This window comes from Eumetopias jubatus, unplaced genomic scaffold (genome assembly GCF_037043125.1).
Source record: "Eumetopias jubatus isolate StellerSeaLion01/CBP00866 unplaced genomic scaffold, mEumJub1_p1.0 scaffold_14, whole genome shotgun sequence".
Classification (NCBI taxonomy): Eukaryota; Metazoa; Chordata; class Mammalia; order Carnivora; family Otariidae; genus Eumetopias; species Eumetopias jubatus.
Window position 1 is genome coordinate 84,446,469 of NW_028274820.1, and position 23,602 is coordinate 84,470,070.

General features: G+C 41.3%; 1 protein-coding gene across 1 annotated transcript in view; it reads left to right on the top strand.

Moving 5' to 3' along the window:
- Window positions 1-23,602, top strand: part of SND1 (staphylococcal nuclease and tudor domain containing 1) — a 410,120-nt gene that overhangs the window by 42,933 nt on the left and 343,585 nt on the right. The window contains exons 7-10 of the mRNA XM_088018648.1: window positions 178-336; window positions 2,101-2,207; window positions 4,515-4,605; window positions 17,281-17,394. Of these exons, the coding sequence (XP_087874774.1) occupies window positions 178-336; window positions 2,101-2,207; window positions 4,515-4,605; window positions 17,281-17,394 (471 nt within the window). The remainder of the gene's footprint in view (window positions 1-177; window positions 337-2,100; window positions 2,208-4,514; window positions 4,606-17,280; window positions 17,395-23,602) is intronic.

The following is a 23,602-nucleotide window of genomic DNA, read 5'->3' on the forward strand; positions in this document are numbered from 1 at the left end:
TGCTATTTCTAGTCCCTTTTACCAGTATGTTTTAAAAAGGGGTTAGAAGGCCTGATTTGAGACCTTCCGTAGCTTAGCTTTGTGGTATTTGCGGTTTGGGGTGGTTTGGTGTGGTGTGAGGAGTGCCTGGCACTCACACTGAGGCTGCATTACCCACCTACCTTACTCTTGTTTTAGTGCCCAACTTTTCGGCGGGAAGCAGATGGCAGTGAAACGCCAGAGCCTTTTGCTGCAGAAGCCAAATTTTTCACCGAGTCTCGACTGCTTCAGAGAGATGTTCAGATCATTCTGGAGAGCTGCCACAACCAGAACATTCTGGGTACCATCCTTCATCCAGTGAGTGTGCCCGTGCAGACTGGGCTGTATGGGGTTAGGGGTGCATTTGGTATTTGATGGGCTGTGGTTTGCTTCTCTTCTCTCTGTATTTAAGAACCTTTTATATATCTTGGCAGGATTATCATCTGATTTTTGAGGCATTTTCTAGGGAGACATCAGTTAACTGATAGAATTGGACAGATCTGTCCAACTTACTTTTAGAAAATGAACCTCAACTTTTGAGTTTGTAAGGGGAGGAGGAACTCCTGTTTCTCAAGTGTTGGCCCTTGAGGTTCAGAATAGGCAAGTTGAAGGGCTGCCCCATAGATGAGCGGTGGCACTGAACTGTGTAGAACAAGATTGCTGAGGTTTGTATGTAGCTCTAGAGGGAGCTCTTTAAAGTACTGGTGGAACTAGGGGCGCCTGGGTGTCTCAGTCAGTTAGGTGTCTGACTCTTGGTATCGGCTCAGGTCATGATCTCATGGGTCCCGAGATCAAGCCCCTTGTTGGGCTCCCTGCTCATCGGGAAGTTGGCTTGAGATTCTCTCCTCTCCCTCTGACCCTTCCCCTGCGTGCTCGCTCGCTCGCTCTCTCCAATAAATCTTTACTTTTTTTTTGAATTCTATCAAATATTTATGTATTTATTTTTTTTAATATTTTTAAAATTTCAATTCAGTTAACATAATTCAAATAAATGTTTAAAAAAATAAAGTATTGGGGCACTTGGATGGCTCAGTCGTTAAGTGGCTGCCTTCGGCTCAGGTCATGATCCCAGAGTGCTGGGATCGAGGCCCGCATCGGGCTCCCTGCTCCACGGGAAACCTGCTTCTCCCTCTCCCACTCCCCCTGCTTGTGTTCCCTCTCTCACTGTGTGTCTCTCTGTCAAATAAATAAATAAAATCTTAAAAAAAAAATAAAGTATTGGTAGAACTATGATGAGGAAACCTTTTTATGGAAAAATTACTTTGTGTACTCCAGGCCTTATCCACTTACCTCCTAACTCTGCTTTTGAGCAGGAAATAGGTTCTTTATGTTCTTCTAGTTGTGACTATCAGTTCTTCCCAGGCATAGACTTTGGTAGGTGAGTTCCTCCTGGAAAGGAAGTGACGTTGTTTTGTACCACCCAGGTGCAAGTGAATTTTCATTATTGTAACCTATATCTGGTACAGATTAAACTACTGTTACTTATTCTTTGGCTAGAGATTTCTTTCATGATGGCTGGTGTGGAAGGCTGGGAGGCTTGGTTTGGAATGTGCCAAGGTCATGTCTGTTTCTTCTGGAGGACTAGCTGTCTGCCTGTGCCCTACCAGATGGCTCTGTGTCACAGTAGAATGGGAATTGTAATTCACTGGGCAAAATGTAGCTGAAGTTATTCCCTTACTCAGCCCGTTCTTTAGCTTTCTCTATATGAAAAGGGGAGTAAGTGCTGATCTTAGGGAAGGAAATAATAAGGTGTAATCTCTACTAAAGATTAACATCCTCCTCTGCCCACAAGAAGAGCTGTTGAAATGTCAATTCCATTCAATGCCACTAACATTTATCCTACTCCCGTTAAGTGAGAGTTACTGTGCTGGGTGTTGTGGGGATGGGAAGCCAAGGCTGTTAGGAGTTGCTGCAGAGTGGTGTCTCCCATCTCAGAGCTGGTTTCTTAATTAGAGAAGTGCCTTTATTCATTCCTTCCTTCCTCCCCCCCCCTTTTTAAAAATATGAACTGCAGTATGGATTGTGGCTGTTGATTGTGTCAAAAGTCTAGAGAAATGGATTCTCTTGTGCCTTGTTTTTCAGAATGGCAACATCACAGAGCTCCTCCTGAAGGAAGGTTTTGCTCGCTGTGTGGATTGGTCGATTGCAGTTTATACTCGGGGTGCAGAAAAGCTGAGGGCAGCTGAGAGGTAAGGTCTGTCAGGGAAAGCTTGCAGCCTAAGATCTTGTTTAGGATCTTTAGGGAAAGAAATCTTGTAATCTTCTCTCAACTCTCTATGTCAGTATTGTATTTCAGTTCAGGATTAAGGAAGTTCCAAAGACGCTAAGATCTCGTAGAGGAGTTGCTTACTTAGAAGTCTCTGGGTTGTCTGATTCACTGCTATACAGTAAAGGCTAGATTTTCATTCAGAAATTGTTCTTCACCAGATTTGCTGCTTTAATGTTTTGGGGTGACTTTTTTTTTTCCCCCCAAGCCCCTCACTGAAATTCTGAGTTTTAGGCATTTGGAATGAAAGAAACTTGAGGCTCATTTGAGGATGATACAATCACTTATCAGCTACTACCAAACAGGTAGGCTGGAGCCAGGGGTATGATGGAAAGATAGAGCCTGTGGGTCCTAAAACAGGACTAGTCAATGTTATTGTGAGGCCTCATGCCCTCATCTATTGAAGCATGTTTTAATTAAAAATGTTATCGTAACCTCACGGTGGTGTTGTCACGTTTTTAGCTAGGTCCCTTGTGGTTAAAGACTATGTAGAAAATAACTTATTTCTAGAAAAACAGTAGTTGGATATTCCAAAGATTGGGTGGGTATTTCAAGTGTCAAGGTCAAGAATATCCAGGTGTAGGTGAACTTCATTCACTTGATGGGGTAAATGGAAGAAAATGAAGCAGGCAGCAAGAGTTGATGAATAGAGATGATGCTTGGGGAGAGCCCCAACCACCATCTCCCAGGATATACGTTTAAGCAGAAGACCCACCAACCACTGATGACAATGATCCACTCTCAAGGGGTATTGTATGATTTATTTCAGAATCATAAAGTTATGATGGTCTTGACAACTTCCCATTTTTGGCCTTTGAGGCACACAGCTAAGAGATGTGCAAGAACATGAACTGGAGGAGTATAGTTTTCTTCCCTGAGTCTTTCACATCCTTCTGTGCCTATAAGCAGAAAGACTTGCAACTTTTTTTTATAAAAGTAGATTTTAATCTGGGCCATCAGATATGGCGTATCTGATTAAAAAAATTGTATAAAATTTTTTAGTCTTTATGTTCCACAATTAAATTCAAAATATAAAATACTCTTATCAAATACAGTGTTCCCGATACCTCTAATTATTCTGTGATGCTCAGAATTTTTTTGTTCAGAAAATCCTGTAAGTCCATTATTCTAAATATAATTTTGGTTGATAATTCTTTTTGCATTCTTTAAGTTCCTGCTTCTCTTTGAAGAAAATGAGTACAATGGCAGTATCTACATGTTTTATAACATCTACGGATTTTATGGGATTTTAAACACAGGTTTAGACCAAGGAATGCATATCATATTTCAATAATATGTGATTACTAGCCTGTTCTTTTGCATGCAGTATTTGACTTGCTTGCATTGTTAAATCTCTGTCAAAGAATTTTATGTATTTTATAACTACTACATGCTACTTTGTCTCTTTATCATTTTAGTGCTTCTTTTACAAAAAGGTTGCAATACTGTTTTCAGAAATAAGAGTTCCTTTCCCTTGCACATGTATCCATTTATTTGTAAAGACTTTTGTAAATACAAAACACAAAAAGTATATTTGAAAACATAGCTGTTCACTGTTTTTTTTTTAAATCTTCGCACATATTCCATTTTGCTCTCTTAGCCTGACTGAAAAAATTCCTAGTGGTTTTGGTACTGTAAAACAAATGTCTGCCAACACCGTTTTTTTCACTTTTGTCAGTGAACTTCTGTGGATTTTGGTCCCTTTTCTTCTTTAGATGCACTACAGAGAACATTTTGTTCTGTTTTTCACATAAGATTTGGTTAGCTGATAATCTTTTTTTTTATTCAAATGGAAATTGAGCAGGCCTGTGTTTTTTAAAAAATGTATTTGTTTGTTTAGATGTGGGTGTTCTTCCCACTTCAGAGAGCAGTTGCTCTGTGTTTGTCATTCCAGCGCCTGGCATTTAGTAGTCCCTCAGGAGAGACTGGATAAGCTAACGAGCTAATTCAAGATGGGCTCATACTGTCTGGGCTCGAAAAAGTGCACACCTAGACCCCGGTCTGCCAGCCAAGGGTGTATGGTCTTTATATATCTTGGACAGTTCCAGTTGCTGTACACTCCTTCCTGTGGCTTTCACACTTTGTTCTGGTTTCACAGGTGGCCTTTCTCTTGGGTGTCTTGTCTATGAGGTAGAGTAGGATTCTGTACTGTTTGCTCCCATGGCGATGGTGGATTCCATTTGCTGACCTATTCTGTCGGAATGATTTGCATCCTTGATTTTGTTGCCAGGTTTGCCAAAGAACGCAGGCTGAGAATATGGAGAGACTATGTGGCTCCCACTGCTAATTTGGACCAGAAGGACAAGCAGTTTGTTGCCAAGGTGAGTCATTCTTGGCATCTTAAGATGCATGGTGGACATTGTCAGCTGGTGATAGTACAAAGATCTGAACAATCAATCCAGAGCTGAAGCATTTCTATTTTAGGGCAAGTGAGTGGTGTGTGCATGTATGTGCAGTGATTGCCTGTGTGTGTGTGTGTGTGTGTGTGTGTGTGTGTGTGTTTATTGCAGAGGACTTAGAAACTGTAAGAGCTTTCTTGTCATAAATTTGCATAACTTCATTTAGAAGTTCGTGAATTAAAGTTGTGGACATTGCCATCTTGGATTATCTCTCCTATTTTAAGACTTCTTTCTGTCTGCCTGACAAATGGCTTTCTCTTAGATTTCCTATGTCAAATCAAGCTTCTCTTCTATTTTGGGACTCTCCTGATTTTGAGTTTTTTCTCATGTGCTGTGTTTTTCTGAGAGCTCTCCTGAAGTATCCTGGGTTGGATTCCTTTGACAGGAACTAGTGCTGTTTGATTGTTTGGGTCCAGCAACAGTGCTGTATTTTTTCTTAGTTGCTGGGTTTGGTACCTTGAGTGGTAGACCTGTTTTCCTCACTTTCCCAGAATGCTGTGATGTTTTCCAGTCTATTTTTACTTTCGGCAAGAGATGCTGGAAGCTTTGTTTTTATGAACTAAAAGAGGTTAATGAACATATCTGTATCCCCTTAGAGGTGGCTGCCCCAAATGAGTTTAAGATGGAAAGCCACTAGGTGGCACTGTCAGCCTGAAAAATCCTGGGCCAGTTTCTTTTAGAATGGTAAAATTTTAACAGTCTCTGAGGTATTGGCTGAATTTCTTCACTTTCTTTTTTATGATGCCCAAAACAATAAGTCATAGAGTGCTCAAGTGTCTTCTCTCCCTCTTGTAGTAGGTGGTCTCCAAGCAGCTCTCAACTTAGCCATAATTGGGTCTTTTGGTGGACGTTAGTGGGAATAGTCCCTGGTTGGATACTCCCCCATGCTTCTTCCAAGTCTTGGCACGGACCAGAATGCCATCCTGCTTCCTTTCTGTGTGAGGACTGTACTAGCTTGGAAACTTGGACACGGTTGTTCTACCTAACTGAAACTTACTGCTTATGTTTCCTGTATAGCCACACAGTGAAAGGATGATCATTCACTCAGCAAGGGAGTCAGGCCTTCCGGTTTTCACCATCACTTGGAGAGGCTGTGATATTAGTGATGTAGATGAGGCTCATCTTGTACTGTCCCTTCTGGCCCCTCTTCAGTTGAAACGGAGTTTATAGAGAAACCCAGTAGATTTTGAAGGATTTGGGGCCTTTGCTGGTTGGGGGAACTTTAATGCATTGCTAATGCATTGCTGAAGGAAGAAATTTGAAAGATGAGATGATTGAGTCAGTAGCTTTGTATTTTTCTTAACTATGACTTCATTGTTAACTAGGAGAGAGCTGCCATCTTTCCTCTTTAAATCTAGGATTCCAGGATACGATTGTTGTGTTTTAAGACAGAGTGAGGCTTTTTTCATTACAATGAAGTTTTGTTTGTTAAAATGGCAGAGTAGAGGAAATTGCCTCTAAAAACCGTCTGAGGATTATGGGGAATAGCCATTCTCCTGTAGTATCTTTAATATAAATTGAGGTCATTTGGGATATAGGCCTGCTCGGAGAGTAGAGAGATGTATTTGTAGGTACATAAATGGTTTTAAAGCTTTTTGAGCTTTAGATATTCTTCAGCATTATTATTTTTTTAAATAGGAGAAAAGCATAAAAAGGAGAAGAAAAAACTCTCATACTAGATGAAACTACTATCACACAGCATTTTTTTTTAAAGTTTATTATACCGTCTATCCCAGGGCTGGCAGACTGTGGCCCATGGGCCAAGTCTGGCCCACTACTTGTTTCGTATGGCCTGTGAAGTAGAAAAAAGTTTTATGGCTCATGAAAATTTTATGACATTTTAATATCGGTGTCATAAATACATTGGATCATGGCCATGTTTGTTTATAGGTTGTCAATAGCTGTTTTTGTGATACAGTGGCAGAGGTGAGTAGTTGTGACAGAGACCATATAGCCTGCAAAGCCTAGGATGTTTGCTATCTGGCCCTGTACAGAAAAGTGTGCTGACCCTTGATCTCTACCAGTCCTACTCAGAGTGCCTTGATAGAATATAAGGAGCTTGAGCCAGAATGTAACTCAAGGCATTGCTTCTTTCATCAAGAAAAACTTGCGGGGCGCCTGGGTGGCTCAGTCATTAAGTGTCTGCCTTCGGCTCAGGTCATGATCCCAGGGTCCTGGGATCGAGCCCCGCATTGGGCTCCCTGCTCCGCGGGAGGCCTGCTTCTCCCTCTCCCACTCCCTCTGCTTGTGTTTCCTCTCTCGCTGTCTCTCTCTCTGCCAAATAAATAAAATCTTAAAAACAAAACAAAACAAAAACTTGCTACAGAAAAAATGTCAGCAGTGTTCTCAGTGATGTAGTTGATTTATGTTCTGGTACAAGCTTCATCTCTCATTGCAGGCTGGTAGCCACTTTTGAGTAGTACTGAGCTGTATTCTTTTGTATATAATTTTTTCAAGTTTGTGAGTTTTTATTTTTAATGCATAAAAATTTAAAGAACTCTATGGGCTTATTAAGAAATGTACTAGTCCATTTTCCCAGTCCCTTGAGGCAGCCATTTTCAATTCTTGGCTGATCCATATCTTTGAGTAAATTGTTTTTATCGCTCTTTGTTAACTTTTCAGTGTCGGGTATGACCCTTTTCCTTCATACCATTGAAGATGAGGATTCACATGGGTGTGCGTGTATTTTTCCCTCATCCTTCCAATAGGACTGTATCCTAATTCTGATTCAGTCTTTACTTTGTAAATGCTAATTACCACCGAGCCATATGATATATTATGATTATGTTTCATTTTCTGCAGAACTTTTTGTTTACCCTGGATTTAATAATTTTAAAGGTTTATGTATTTTTTTATGTACTTATTAATTTGACCCCCAGACTCTACCTGTCTAAATCTCCTCTTAAGACATTGATTCAGCCTGTTAATTTTATCTTTTTCAGTACTTTCCAGGAGCCTTGTGACCTGTACTAATCTGGACTAGTTCTTTTGTTCTTCTCTTTTCATTGTTATAAAGCTGTCACCTTTGGATATCTTCACCATTTTCCTGGGGTTTTCTTTGCCTTACTCTGGGTTGGAGCTATGTTTGCTGGATCCCTTGGCTTCTTTATAATTTACTACTTTATTTCAGTGGCACACATTCTCTAGCTTCTTGGTAAGAGTGCTTGGCAGGTAAATGTTTTGAGACTTTTCAGTCTATTTTGTAATTACACTCGATCGTTAGTGTAGCTGGATATAGAATTTTATGTTAGAAATTATTTTCCTTCATAATTGTGAAGGCATTGCTCCACTGTCATTTAACTATTGGAGATTTTTTCTCTTTTCTGTTTTTTTTTTTTTCTTTTTAAGAGGTCTGATACCATTTTGATTCCTCATCCTTATATGATTTTTTTCTTTCTGTGAAGTCTTCACATATTCTTTTTTATCCTGAAATTTCACAGTGGTACTCTGTGTTTATCCATGTTAGTTCTTTGAGAGCTTCAGCTATTTTTTGTTGTCGATTTCCAACAAGTTTCTCTGCTGTTTTCTAGCAGATGTTTGACTTTGTTGACTGGTCTTCTAATTTTTTCCTCCTATTTTTCATCTTTGTCTCTTGTTCTTTCTAAATTTTTTTTATATTTACCTTTTGGCCCTGCTACTGAATATTTCATTTATGATACTGTATTTTAAGAGCTTGTTTTTTGTTGTTGTTGTTGTTCTCTGAATGGTTCTTTTATTTTTATTAAAATGTAGTTGGCATATAGTATTACATTAGTTTCAGGTGTATAACATAGTGATTCAATGATTCTGTACGTTATACAGAGCTTACCATAAGAGTAGTTACCATCCATCATCATACGAAGTTATTACACTGTCATTGACTATATTTCCTATGCTGTACTTTTCATCTTCGTTATTTATTTTATAACCTCTTCACCTATTTTGCCCTCATCCCCCCACCCCTCTGGCAATCACCAACTTGTTCTCTGTATTTATGAGTCTTTCTATTTTATTTGTTCACCTGTTGTGTTTTTTTGTTTTTTTGTTTTTTAAGATTCCATGTGTAAGTGAAATCCTGTGGCATTTGTCTTTTTCTGAGTTATTTCACTTAGCATGATATCCCCTAGGCTCATCCATGTTGTTGTGAATGGCATGATTTCACTCTTAACGACTGAGGCTCCCAGGCACCCCGGCATGATTTCACTCTTTAAGGTGGAGTACTACTCCTGTGTGTGTGTGTGTGTGTGTGTGTGTTTGTGTGTGTACACACATCACATCTTCTTTATACATTCGTCTATCAGTGGTTAGGTTGCTTCCATATCTTGGCTATTATAAAGCTGCAATAAACATAGGAGTGCACATATCTTTTCAGATTAGTGTTTTTGTTTTCTTTGAATATACTCAGAGGTGTAATTACTGGGTTGTATGGTATTTCTGTTTTTTTATTTATTCATTTATTTTTTAAGCAACCTCTAACCTGTTTTCTGCAGTGGCTGCACCAGTTTATATTTCCACTAGTAATGCATGAGGGTTCCCTTTCCTCTGCATCCTCACCAACCTTCTTATTTCTTGTCTTTTTGACGCTAGCCATTCTGACAGGTGTGAGGTGATATCTCATTGTGGTTTTGATTTGCATTTTCCTGGTGATGAGTGAGTTTGAGCATCTTTTCATGCGTCTGTTGGCCATCTGTATGTCTTCTTTGGAGAAATGCCTGTTTAAGTCCTCTGTCCATTTTTAAATTGGATTGTTTTTTGATGTTCTGTTGAGTTCTTTATACATTTTGGATGTTAACCCCTTATCAACAGATATTTCATTTGCAAATATCTTCTGTTCAGTAGGTTACCTTTTCATTTTTGATGATTTCCTTTGCTGTGCAAAAGCTTTATAGCTTGATGTCGTCCCAATAGTTTATGTTTTGCTTTTTGTTTCCTTTGCCTGAGGAGACAGATCCAGAGAAAAATATTGCTAAGGTTGACGTCCAAGAGATTACTGCCTATGTTTTCTTTTAGAAGTTTTATGGTTTTAGGGGGTGCCTGGGTGGCTCAGTTGGTTAAGCGACTGCCTTCAGCTCAGGTCATGATCCTGGAGTCCCTGGATCGAGTCCTGCATGGGGCTCCCTGCTCGGCAGGGAGTCTGCTTCTCCCTCTGACCCTTCCCCCTCTCCCGTGCTCTCTCTCTCTCTCTCTCTCTCTCTCTCTCATTCTCGCTCTCTCAAATAAATAAATAAATAAAATCTTTAGAAGTTTTATGGTTTTAGGTCTTATATTTAGGTCTTTAATCCATTTTGAGTTTATTTTTGTGTCTGGTGTAAGAAAGTGGTTCAGTTTCATTCTTTTGCATGTAGCTTTTCCCAGCACCATTTACTGAAGAGACTGCCTTTTCTCCATTGTATATTCTTTCTTTCTCTTGTTGTAAATTAATTGACCATATGGCATGAGTTTATTTCTGGGCTTTTTATTCCATTCTGTTGTCTGTTTTCTCTTGTTATTTTTTTTAATAGTAATACCACTTTTTTCAGAGATAAAATACCTATTAGCTTTCTGAGGAATTAATTTTTTGAAAAATTTCTTTACTTGCATAGTATGTATTTTCCAAGTTGTTTTTAATTCTCTTTGGTTATTTTGCCCCCCCCCCCTTTTTTTTGTATGAGAGGCTTTCCTTAGATACCTGGTGATCTTTGCTTCTCTCTCTTATTTAAGAATGAGGTCTTGAACACTGGGTTAAAAGCAGTGAACCTGTATACGGGATTTATGGTATAGATCTTGAAATCCAGTTGTAGGTTTTGGTCCCATTTTCATCTCCACTTGAGATTCCTGATTTGACAATTTCTTTGTCTTGGCAGGTGGAGGAATTTTGCAGTATAAATCAGATTGGCTATTATGTCTTCTTATCACTAGCCAGGATTCAGCTTCTGTGGAGTCTGTTACTACTCATCTTTCTGCTTTCTAGCTTCCAATGTTTTGTTGCCATATTCTTCTCTCCCATTATCTTTATCTTATTGGATTTACCCCCAACCCCAAATCCCTTTATTTTTGTTTAAAGGTATTTAGGGAGGGTGCCAAAGTAAAGGTTTGAGCTTGCTTTAATTTGTTCATAATGTACCATTGTAGGACTGCATAATTTATGTAACCAATCCCCAATAGGTCGATATTCATATAGTGTATAATTTTTCCATTATTTAGAAAATGGAATAAATTTCTATGTAAATGGCATTTATTTCCACAGGAATGTTTTAGAGCACATTTGCCAAATAGCTTTCTAGGAATGTTAACCATGTATAGCCCTATGTGTGTTCATCTTCTGATATGTTGTAGAACAGAGGTAGCCAACTTTTTCTTAAAGGACTATATAGTAAATATGTTATGTTTTGTGGGCCGTGTAGTCTCTGTTGCAACTACTTGACTCTGCTACCGTAGCAAGAAAACAGGCTATAGATATTATGTAAATGACTTGGTGTGGTTGTGTTCCAGTAAAACTTTATTCACAACTGTAGACAGTGGGCTAGATGGCCCTTGGGTCATAGTTTGCTATCCCCTGTTAAAGAGCACGGGATATCCACATTATATCCAAAAGGAGAAAAACGATCTGCATTTCTTTTCATAACCTAGAACCCAACTGCCACTTTGTAGTCCTTTTACCTGATTTAAAATGTCTGTTAATACAATGCTACTTCTTCAAGGAAACCTAAAAGGGTCCTAAGGTACCCTGGGACTTCACAAACCTAGTCTGACAGTCCTGTGAGTTTTTTGCTGAAGGATTCTGCTCTGAGGCTCATATGACTGTAAGGCCGGAACAAATAATGGTTCTGTCTTTAGCAGTCACCTGCCCAGTCTCCTAGAAACTAATTGTACAGGGAACAGCTAAATAGCTGGAAAAGCCTCCAAAAGATAACCTGTGAACTCTTGAACTGGGTGCCTCTTGGGCTCTATAGGTGATTTCTGGAACTGATGCTATAGATGAGATGTGTTGGCCAAGAGTCTCACTTCGGAGGAACTTGAAATCAATGAAGTATTGTCTTGATACATGTAGCCTGCTGAAAGAATGTTTTCCATCCTCTGCTTAAACAGTTTCACTTCTTAAGGAAGGATATGCAAGGGAGGGCTCTCCTTGTCTCTCCAGGTTAGCAGAGAAGCATGTTCACTTCACAGCGATTAGCTGAGCCTGCTTGAGACTTTTGTGCCTGTCCTGGCTTGCCAGTTTCCTGCCTGCCTTCCCTGTGGCGTTTTAGCTGATCTGTGCTGTTTGTAGCCATATGGTCCCCTGAGCATGTGGCTTGGCTTCCCTGTCGCTGCTGCTGGATTCTTGGGCCTTGCAGATTTTACAGACCTGAATAATGCTCAGGGGTGGTGGGAGGGCTGGGCAGTGACAGCATGTTTTCAGGAGGTGGAGTCTTCTCAATGCCCTGCCTGGTTAGAGGCCTCTTGCTTGGTTCTCTGTACCAAATGATTGCTTAAACAAGTAGACCCCTCTGCTTTGAGAAGACGTAGAAGAATGAGAAGTCGTTCCTGCTTTTAAGGAGCTTACCATCTAGGGCTCTGTCTGGAAGATTACCCTAAGTAGTCAGCTGTCTGGACTAGGTGGCCATGTGCAGTTTTGGAGGTCAGGTTAAAGCTATTCATTGATGCATGCAGTAGATTCTGAGACTGACTTGGTTTGGCCCTGATCTTTTTTTTTTTTTTGCTGTGCTCTGAATGGAGTTCATTGTCATGCTTCTTTGAGATGGTTTTTAAGCAAAGCCACCTTTTAATATTTTTGGTATTATCTAGACTTTCTGTTATATTTGCATTTGGTAATGTGGAGAGAACAAAATAAAAAATACTAGCTATTTCCTGGACTTCTGCCATAGGACTTTCAGGTGAAGAGGAAGTTCTGGGGATGGTTTGGTTAGGAAGGTGGCCTCTGCACCAAAATGAGATCGAGACTTGGTTTGTAGCTTAAGTTAGTAAACTGATTTGCTGATAAGAAAATAAAGTTGAATTAGAAGAGATTTGTAAAAAATATTTACTTGTTTTCTTCAATTGAGATTTTATTTTTTAAAACACTTCTAGATTCACAGAAAAATTGAGCAGATGGTACAGAGTTCCCACATTACCACTGCCCTCCTCCTAGTTTTTTCTATAATGTGACACAAGTGTGGTACATTTATTATAATTAGTGTACCAATATTGATATGTTACCATCAATTGAAGTCCATACTTTAGTCAGATTTCCTTAGTTTTTCTCTAGTCTGCTTTTCTGTTCCAGAATCTCATCCACCATAGCATACTAAATTTAGTTGTCATGTCTTGTTAGGCTCCTTTTGGATGTGATAGTCTCTTGGACTTTCTTTGCTTTTGATGACCATGACAGTTTTGCAGAGTGCTGGTTGGGTATGTTGTAGGGTGCCCCATCTGTTGGGATTTGTCCGATGCCTGGTTTCCTTTCAAGTACTTCTTATCGACTAGTCTGCTTGCTCATGTTTAGGTGCCTGGAATTATTTGCATCAAGACATTGTTGGGCTTAGTCTTTTGTCAAGGGTACAGGGTGGCTGCTGTACCCTTCTGGGAGTGGCTCAGGCATCTGGGTGGGGAGGTGGCTCTAGGCCCTGGCTTTAACAGTTATGGCGTACTCCCTTTTTACCCACTTCCGGTGCTGCTTCAGTAGTGTTTCCACAGTTAGCTTGGGGGAGAAGAGACCTAGCATACAGCCTTAGGGCGTAGGAGAAGCAGCTGGGTGTCATGATTTCAGACAGTAATAAGGGAATTTGGTGTCCCGTTCCCAGTGGCCCCATCAAAGGCACTCCTTGCTGGCACCCAGAGAAGCCCTGTGTGCGCTGATGGTCCTTTTATTTTTGTCCAGCACTGATAATTTGGGCAGCTTTGGGAGTATTGGTAGTTGCATCTGGGGAGCTATTCTGAGGATTTCTGTAGTTCAGGAAACTGTTGTTGGCTCTTATTGCTCATTATATATATGCTGCAGGGGTTTAGGAAGCTGAACGGTAGCAGCCTTTGGCCTCCCAGTGAGCACTCTGGACAGGCTCTGCAGATGGGGAGTGTGGCAGCAGGCCAGAAATGGGAATGGATGTCCCTTCCCTGACAGAACTCTGTAGTTCTCTTGACTTGTGGCAGCCCTTAGCCTACACTCATCATCATTAAGCCACTCATTTTTCCTTTTACAGTTGGGCTTCAAGAAATGGAGAAATTGGATTTAGGGCTTGTATTGTGAGTCCAGCTAGTGACTTTTGCTGTGCATAAGCCCCTGTCCCTTAGGTTATCCCCAGGAGTATGTGGTATGATAGGTGTGTATAGGGGTGGAGTGATTAGAGATCCGTTAGCATGTGGAGAGAGTGGGTGACGTGGGCATACATAGACTTATCCTGGTGAAAGCACCGTAAGAAATATCTCGGTTATAAATGTGGTCTGCAACGGTGGTGAGAGCAGGCTTTGAACAGTAATCCACTCTGCATTTTACTTATTGTACAGTACGTGACTATAACCACTATTTTATTACTTCTTCTGTGCCTCTGCTCAGGAGCTGCTTGTTCTCTGGACAGTAATGACACAATTTAAAGAGGAATAAAAAGTCATAAACCCCACTTACATATACACATTGACACACACACAGACACACGCACTCACCATACACCACTTCCTCAGAAAGCTGAGCCTCGTTAGGTTGCCAGCATCAGAGTGTGCAGTTCCTGAAGAGGAGGTTTCTAATCAGGGAGATGCCGAGCAGAGAGTCTGCTGGTGAGGCCTGAAATTTACAGCTCCAAGAATCCATTTTGCTGCCGCTGCTAACACATTCTAAGGGGTGATGAATGCCAGTAACTTGTCACAGGGGTATGCTCAGATCTTTGCATTCTATAATCAGGGGGTGAAGGTGTGAGCACTACGATGCTTTCCCTGGTTTTATTCTTCTCTGAGCGTGACGAGGGAGTGGAGAATGTCTAGGTATTTCTCATGTCTTGATTATGGGAATTTCTCTGTGTTTTTGGCACTTGATAATTTAATAATAGTTAGTTTTGATGTGAGAGGAATGCATAGCTCTGTCCATCATTGAGATTTTGGAAATACTGGGAGGTGTGTGCATTCGAGATGATGGTCTTGTACTTTAAGGGAAGAGCAGTATTGATTTACTGTAGTAGCTGTTTCGTTTGGTGTGGCTTTGTGGAATTTTTCTTCTCCTTGGTTTGAAGATAGGATAGCAGAATAGCCCATATCATGGATACTTCACCCCACGAAAGTTTTGTCATCCATTTTATGATACTTCTCTTTTTACCCAAATGTGGAATTTTGAAGGATAGAGAAATTATTAGCTCTGGTCTTTCTCTTTTGTTCAGTTGTCTAAACCACTGTTGGTATCTTTAGGGAGTGGGAGGAAGATTCCATTGTGATGGGCATTTTTGCTTGGCATTAATGTGTCTAGATGGTAATGGGAACAAGATGTACTCTTTTTCTTTCAGTTGGTGAATCTGTAGTTTTGGTTATACCTTCTGGACTGTTTTTAAGTTCTGTGTGATTATTCTTTGCTTTGGAGGGTCCAGTAGACTTTCTTACCACCCATACCCAGGTAACCAGCCCTGACCTTGTTGTCCTCATGTGACCACAGATCATGCTTTTGATTGCCCTTGGACTTCACTCATTTTTTCTGGCTAGGTGAATTTTGGGTTCTGGCTGTCTGGGTTTTAGTGTTTAGCTTTTGCGATTCTCAGATCTGTCAAAAAGGTTAAAGCAGAGTGGCAGTGGCTATTTGAGACTTTTGCCATGTTGAGGTTTGCAGGTTAATCTTACATATTTGAAAATTAAAAATACCCGTTCTCCTCTTCTACACTGTTCTTTCTCAGACCTTTCTTTTTTATTTATTTGTTTATTTATTTTTAAAGACTTTATTTATTTGACAGAGAGAGAGAGAGAGAGGACGGGGAGTGGGAGAGGGAGAAGCAGGCTTCCTGCAGGGCAGGGAGCCTGATGCGGGACTCGATCCCAGGATCCTGGGATCATGACCTGAGCTGAAGGCAGACGCTTAACAACTGAGCCACCCAGGTGCCCCTCTCAGACCTTTCATTACTCTTCTGGTCACTGGCCTGTTTTTCCCTACACTTGCTTCCCATTACTTGTGGTGGTAAAACCCAGGGATGTCTTCCCATCTGCCAGGCATATAGTCAGCCTTCCATGGATTACAGCTTGATTCCAACTGTCCTCTTTCTGTTTTCATTCATTCTGTGTGATGGCACTTTTTTCCTGCTATTTCCTGTCCTGTATAATTTTTCACTTGCTTTTGGTTTTTGCTCTTCCTTCACATTATCCCTTCAATCGGTCTTTACTCTTTTTGGTGTGTGGTTGGCTGATTCTTTGGAAAAGGTAGAGAATAGCCATTTTTGTAAGAGTCTGCAAGTAAATGGGTGTATTCTGTTTTAAAAGTTGTGAAGCCTTCCAGAGAATAGTTAGTGAGGGCTCTTTTAGGCTACTTATCAGTGTGATATCCACCATAGCAAAGGAGAGTCTAGCTCCTTTTGTTTCTCACATGAAAGAGAAGGGAAATTTTGCGAGTCTGCCCTCACTGTGGCAGCTGACCCTGTAGTTTGTTCAGCTGCCTGTTGGCTCCTGATGGGGCCTGATTGAAGCCTGGAAGAGTTCGTTTTGATTCTGCAGACAAAGTGGATGGTGACAGTGATTTGTAGTCAATAGCGACCTTGTAGAAAAGTATTACTTGTTTAAAAAAACAAAACAAAACACCAAAAACCAAAAAACCCAGCCTTGTAACAACAGGCTCTGAATATAATCGAATGAATTGTAGACTGCTAGCTGAATTATGGGTTCTAGTTATAACCCTGATGTCCTAGGCTGGTTTCAGTGCAATTTCATTCCACATTGGTGGAATGTTCTGATAACCTCCACAGAGGAATATTTGTGCTTTTGCCCTTTGAATAGATATCCTTGTAGGTTACCCAAGAGTGGTAGTTAATCTTCTTTAGCTGAGAGTGGGCTCCGATGTTACCGGTATGGGGGTTTAAAACAAAGTTGCCCGTAGTAGTGCTCTGAAAAGTTGGCTCTCTGAGTAGTTGAAGTAGTTATCTTAGCAATTTAATGTTTCTGCCCTGAGATTAACAGCTGAGCCTCTCCTTTCCCACACTGTGATGACAATTCTTTTTGCCCTTCACTTGTCTTTGATTTTTCTGCTCTCTTTTGGAGCATCCTATTTTGGTTCTTGTCTAGTGCTGATATCTTCTAATCCAGCCCTTGCCTCTTTTCCTAGATGCACATTGAGATACAGATTTGATTTTAGTTTAGAACCTGTTTCAGGGAATGCCTTGAATAACACAGAGACTAGATTTCCAGTAAGCTTTGTAGTTAACTGCAAATTTTGGTCAGGGCAAAAGATAAAAAAGATAATTTTTGTGAATGATACAGATTCTGCCTCATTGAGAAATCATAATAAGGTCTTTGGGGACTGATAATTATAGCATTGTTTTCTCCAGCATCGTTGCACTGTGAAGGATGATTTTGGATCTACCCCCAAATGGCTATTGACTTTTCTCCCTATGACTATGGTGGGCCTTGCTCCTTACCATGTGTGTTGTGAGATCTGGGCCATTTGAGATGGCAGGTGTAAGCGTTTTTGCCTTTTGCCCACAGGTGATGCAGGTGCTGAATGCAGATGCCATTGTCGTGAAACTGAACTCTGGTGACTACAAGACCATCCACCTGTCCAGTATCCGACCACCGAGGCTGGAAGGGGAGAACACGCAGGTGAGAATAGAGAGGCAGTAGAGCCTCTTTTCAAAAACCAAAGGGAAGATGCTGGAGAATACTTAAACATGGTACATATGTGTGAGAATGCTAAAAGACAATATTTTAAATCTCCAGAGTATTGTTTCCTAATGTCTGCATCCTAGCTATTGTTGGGCAGGTGTCTGCTCTGCTTTGTTTTGGGCGGGCATTGCTGGCATTCCTCCCTAAGGGGTTTGAAAGGAGTTAGGGTTGGGATGGGTGGGCAGTGGTGGTTAAGTTTTATTTATTAACAAGATTTTACTTCTCTGAGAATAAGGAGAGGAGAAGTATCTGTATCTCACATGCATGATTAATAAGGCCTGGTCGTTTTATAAGGCCAGCCGGTTCCATATGTTTTGTTCAAGGAAGAAATGAATCTTGGTATACATATTCTCTGGGGTCACTTGTTTAATCTGTTGCAAGTGGTAACTGTAATTATTAGGTACACTGTTTTTGAGCTAGTTGTTGGATCTTTTGGCAGCAAAGGTGCTTGCCTAACCAGTGTGTATGACTGGGGTATATAAATTTTGAGAAATGCTTAGGATGAAAACTATGGGAGTTGTAGTTTGCAGGCAGTTTTGTTTTACATTTTCTGGGCCTTTTCTTTCCATTGTTATGAGAGGTTGGAGATAGGGATTGAAGTTTTTCTTGAATTTGTTTGTTTGGTTCTATCTTGTTTTTACAAAGACCACTTTCCAACTCTTATTTTTTATCCTCTGATCATTACAGTGTGGAACTGGTTATAGAACTGAGTCCACTGTGAGAGCCGGTGTCACACGCAGGTGTTTGGCTAGTTTTCAGAAATTAAGCACGGCGTGGTTGACATTAGTGCTCTGTGCTTTAATTTATCCCTTTTGTAGTTCTAAAGACAGGAAATTTGCTTTTCTGATGTTTTGCACGTACACGTCTTGGTGCATTTACAAGTTGAAATTCATGCCCTGTCTTCATTTGCATGAGAGTTTACAGACAGCCCATAAGAGTAAAATAAAAATATCATGATTGTCTTTTGAATCAGATTGTGCATAAGAAACATACACAGGATGAGTTCTTTGAATGTCTGGCCAATCAGTTCAACCCCCCCCCGCCCCCCCACGAGGAGGCAGTTTAATGCGGCAAATGGTATTGTGGTAAGGTTGAGAATTTAAATGCATGAAAGCCTAGAAATGCCAAAATGAGGTTCTCTCAGTAACTGTAGCTGTGCCTCATTGCACAGAGTAAATAGACATCTCCAATTTTATCAGTATTGGGAGTACTCCACGATTCGCATCTGTGCCATGCAGTTGGAATTAAGGTTCCCACAGCAACCACAACTTTGAAATTCTTGAACGTTAATTTTTGTGCCTGCATCATTGGCCAAAGCATTATGTTAATGTAGACTATGTAGCTGAATTTCAAGCAGTTTTTAGGGAGGATGGGGGTGCTGTCACTTAGGTAGGGTGAATAGCAGGTTTTCAGAAGGAGTAGGAACTACTGCTGAGAATTTTTAGTTTTTCCAGGACCCTTTGGAACTCCCCAAGGGGTGATGGATGGATTTTTCCCCTAGCCTAGTAGATAATGGGAAATTGTTGGAATATATTCCCTAGTTTAGGCAGGATCCTGTTTATGGACTTCCTTGTTCTTTACCAAGGTAGGTTGCCCATTTTATTTTTAACTTCTGTTCACTTCTGAGATCTTACTCCATTTTAAGAAAGTTTGAAGTAAGGCTCAGCTGCAAGAGTCTATACTATATGGCTTAGGTGAAGGGAGTCATGATTTTTCTTATTTCTTAAATTCCTTTGAAAGATTTTAATGAAGCAGTCACATAAGAACTAAGTTAACATAATGTACTTTGAGCACAATGGTGGAGGGTGCCATGAAGAACCCAGTTACAGTGGGCACTCAGGGAAGTCTCCCTAGGAGCAACTAGCGTACCTCTTGAGTGTTCATTGATGAGTAGTTGGTGGATGGAAGAAAGGGCACTCCTAACCCAGCAATGCTCCATAGATCTATAATGCAAGCCATAAATATGAGCTATATTTGTTATTGAAAATTGCCTAGTAGTTATATTACAAACATCAATTTTAATACATTTTATTTTACCTAATATATCCCAAACAGTATCATTTCAACATTTAAAAAAAAAGATTTATTTATTTTAGAGGGTGAGTGTGCCCGTGTGTGCACCAGCATAGGCAGGGAGAGGGGGAGAGGGAGAGGGAGAGAATCTCAAGCTAACTCCCCACTGAGCACGGAGCCTGAAGTGGGCTCGATCTCATAACCCTGAGATCACGACCTAAACCGAAATCAAGAATTAGATGCTCAACCAACTGAGCCACCCAGGTGCCCCTCATTTCAGCATTTAGTGAGTGTAAAAAGTTAATGAGATGTTTTACTTAATTTGAGTTTTACTAAGTCTTTGAAATTCTGGTGTATGTTTTATATTTGGAACACATTTCAGTTTGTTCCAGTGTATTTCTGGAGCTCAACAGCCTCCTGTTGGTGGTGACTTCTGTAATGGACAGGATAGGTTTAGAAATTAAAATGAATGGGTTTGAGTTTGTCATCATTGATAAGTATTTACTGGGTATCTACTTTGCACCAGATACTGTGCTGGGGATGCAGCAGGGAATAAACGTTCGTGGAATCATCCTCATGGAACTTTAGAACCTAGTAGGGGAAATACACGAGTAATTTCATTTATGTGAAGTGTTGTGAAAAATTTAGAGTTTATAAGAATGTATAATCTGGGAAGGCTTCTCGGAGGAAGTGACATGTAAAGCCTCAGGGGTGACTAGGACTGAGCTAGGTAAAATGTGGGGAGAAGACAGTTTCTGACTGAGACAGCAGTAATGACGAGTTGGGTGAATTTGGGAAGAAGGAATGGATGGCCACTGTGGATAGTGCATTAATGGTATGATGTAGGCAGGGCCAGATCACGCATGTCCTGTGAATATCTCAGGATACTTTTAAAGAGAGAGACTTGGAGTATTTTGTATGACTGGAATAGAGGGTAGTTAATGCTAGGGAGTAGTAAGAAATGGTCTTGGGAGTTAGAACAGGGGCCACATGCTGAAAACGTGTGCCATACTTTTAGATTTTTAGATTTTTGTGTGAGGAATTTTAAACCAGGGAATGGCATGTTTGGATTTGAGTATTCTTGCGTTGGTGGCTTGCATTTACAAAACATGAAAGTAATTTGCATTTATAAGAGAAGATCATGCTAGATGAAAACTCATCTGCAGGAAGGAGTTCTCAGCTTTGTTTTGCTAAGCCCCAGTTGACCAAGGGCCTGGGGGTGAATGGAGTACCGAAGGAGAACTTGGGATGTTGCTTTAGCAGTCTCTATACAGGAGGATTCAGAGTGTTTGCCTTTCTACTTAAAGAATTCCCCAGAACTCTGCTCTCTGCTTACCTTAAAGTTCTCAGAGATCCGCAATATGGGTATAGGAATAAAAATCACCTGGGGAATCCCAGTGAGGCCATAACTATATGTATGGAATGACTGGGAAAGCAAGCATCTCCTTGGAGCCTTTGGTTGGTATATAGTAAGGAATATTAAAAACCATTCTTGTAACTACAAGGGGAGTCCAGTCAAGTACTCAAGGCTTATATGTTGGGGCTGGGGCCTCTGTTAGCTCATGTGGTTCTCTTGTGCAAATTAGAGATGGAATCCCCTTCTTGCAGGCAGCCTCTTGTCAGGGCACGTGGCTTGGCAAGCTGAATGGTGACTGCATTTCAGCTCCCATTCAGCCTCTGTCCCCTTGGCCAGTGCCCTTTTGCACAAGAATATGTGGCTGTCGTAGTTAGAACAGGGCTAATTAGAATCTCCAGTGAAAATGTTGGGTGTATTTCAGGAATTGGAATGGTCTGGTAGTTACAGAAATGTGGGGTGCTTGAGGATTGTTTGGAGATGATGGATGGACTGTGGAGGGCCTTGGGTGAGAGAGAGATTGTCTTCTGCTTCTGGAGATCATTGACTTGAAACAGGGAAACCGCTAATCTGATGGTTTCTGGTGTTGAAGCAGAGTGGGAGAAGGTTGCAGGTTCAGGAACTGGAGGAGTAGGGGAAGAGGGAAGGGAAAGTCTTTGCCTGAGCTTCCTCAGGGGCAGGCGGATGGCGGGTTTGACTCCTGCTGTGGGCTAGGCCTCCCTACAAGCTCCCAGATGGTTTGCCCTTCAAGTCAGGAAGGGGAGATTCCCCTAATGTTTATCTTGCCCAAACCCTAAAAACTCTAATAACCTGTCATCGACTTATGTAGATCTTCTGAGACATTTCTACATTGTGGGGATAGTTGGGCAAATTGGATTTTCCTTTTTTGAACTCAGAGACAAGTTCTTTTCTCTTAAATTATATGAAGGCAAGGTGGTTTTGCCCAAGGCTAACTGTATACTTCCACTCCTCTTTTTTGGTTACTTTGTAATGCAGCCAGAGGAAGTGCTCTGGACAAAATAGCATGATCAAAGGAACTGTTTTCATCCTAGGCAGCTGCTTTCCAATAATATCCAGGAATTCATGGGTAGCCATTACTCCCAGATTTTGGTTAGAACTGGATTTGTTGCTGGAAAGTGTGACAGAGTTAAAAGCAAAGATGTGTAATACTTTCCTCAAAGATTACAGTCGGATGTCTGATGCTGTTGATACTGTTTCTGTGGTATCATGCTTCTGGATTATTCAGGGTGAATCCAGTGTCAATTCCTTGGAGATCTTAACTCCTTCAGGCTGAGCACCGTTTTGGACACTGATGTGTGATGTTCCTGAGGACCTGAAACCCTGAGGATAAAGGTATACTGTAGTTTGTTTGAGGCAGTTATTTGCCACAAAGAAACAAGTGCTAAGTATTGGAGAAAGGCTGTGGGTTTTCTGAGCTACTGCCTTAGAGGAGACAACACATGGTGCAATCTCAGAACTTCCCAGAGAGCATTTGGCTTTGATTTCAGACTGGAAAACCTAGTGCTTCTAGTCTCTAGGGCTGCCATGGCTTCGTGTCACACTTGGGAGTGTTAATGACAAAGGGTATATAGCCCCTCTGGCATCTGATGGAGGGGCTGACTTATTCTCCCATGAAGCAGGTTCGGCCTGTGCAGTGCTATTGTAGTGGGCAAAGATATAGAGCTGGAATTTACCTTGAAAAAGGTACAGAATTTACCCAACCCCTTGATGTTAAGTGTAGAAAGTTTGCTTTCAGTTACAGGGCCTTCTTCCTCAAACTCCTCTATCCATAGAACCTCTCTCTTCCTCCCCCCACCCTCCTCCTCTTCTCCCTCCCCACCACCACGCTCCCTAACACACACACACACCTTCAGCTTAGGCCTCTGGGAAGTCTGGAAACCTGAAGGTGGAGCCTTTCCCCTGACCTCGCAGCCCCGTGCTTTCAGCTTGTATTTGATTCCATCACCCTGTCTTTCACCCTCCTCCCTGTGGAACTTAACCCATAAACGTTCTTTCATGGCAGGCCTCTAAATATTCGGATGTGGGCACCGGAGGATCAGTTTTTTTCAAGCTGTAATCTGCCTAATCTCCCAGTGTCCTTGCTGCCTTTCTTGGGAGGTGTTTGTTTCCCAGGCCCAACCCCACAAGGTCTCCTCTGTAGGCAGTCATGGCAGACAAGCCGTAGGTAGGCCTGTTAGTGATGCCCTGGGATTCCGAAGGGCTTTTTCTCAGAGGCAGGGCAGTTTCGGGTGCTAATAACTCCATTTGTTATATAGGGCCCCAGGGTGCTTTGCCATTTAGACATGATTAAAAGCGGTTCTCAACCTATTCCCTTCAGTTGAGGTTTCTGAAAGCAAGATGACTGGTCCCTCTGGACCCTAAAGCAGACGACGCTGCCACTGACATGCATACCAGCAGCGAGCTGTGGGGCCGCAGTCCCTAAGTGAAGCCAGGGCAAACCAATAAACCCACCACCTGTGATCTTGCACTTGGGACTGGGAGCATAAGGCAAATAGCAAATTAGAGCGGGACTCCAGCTTGGCAATAAGGACCTTGGAGAAAAGCAAAAGCTCTTTGAAATGGATATAGCATTTCACCGGTTTCCAATGGAGAGACTTGGGGACTGCAGCAATGTGATCAAAAGACGCAGAATATGTCAGAGCGCTGGCAGAGGCCTTCTGTACCGGTTTCCGATTTGTTTGATCTGGGCATTTTTGAGAAGAACACTTGAAACCTCCTTTGTTAGAGGACTGAAAAAAATTACCATTCGGAGACTGT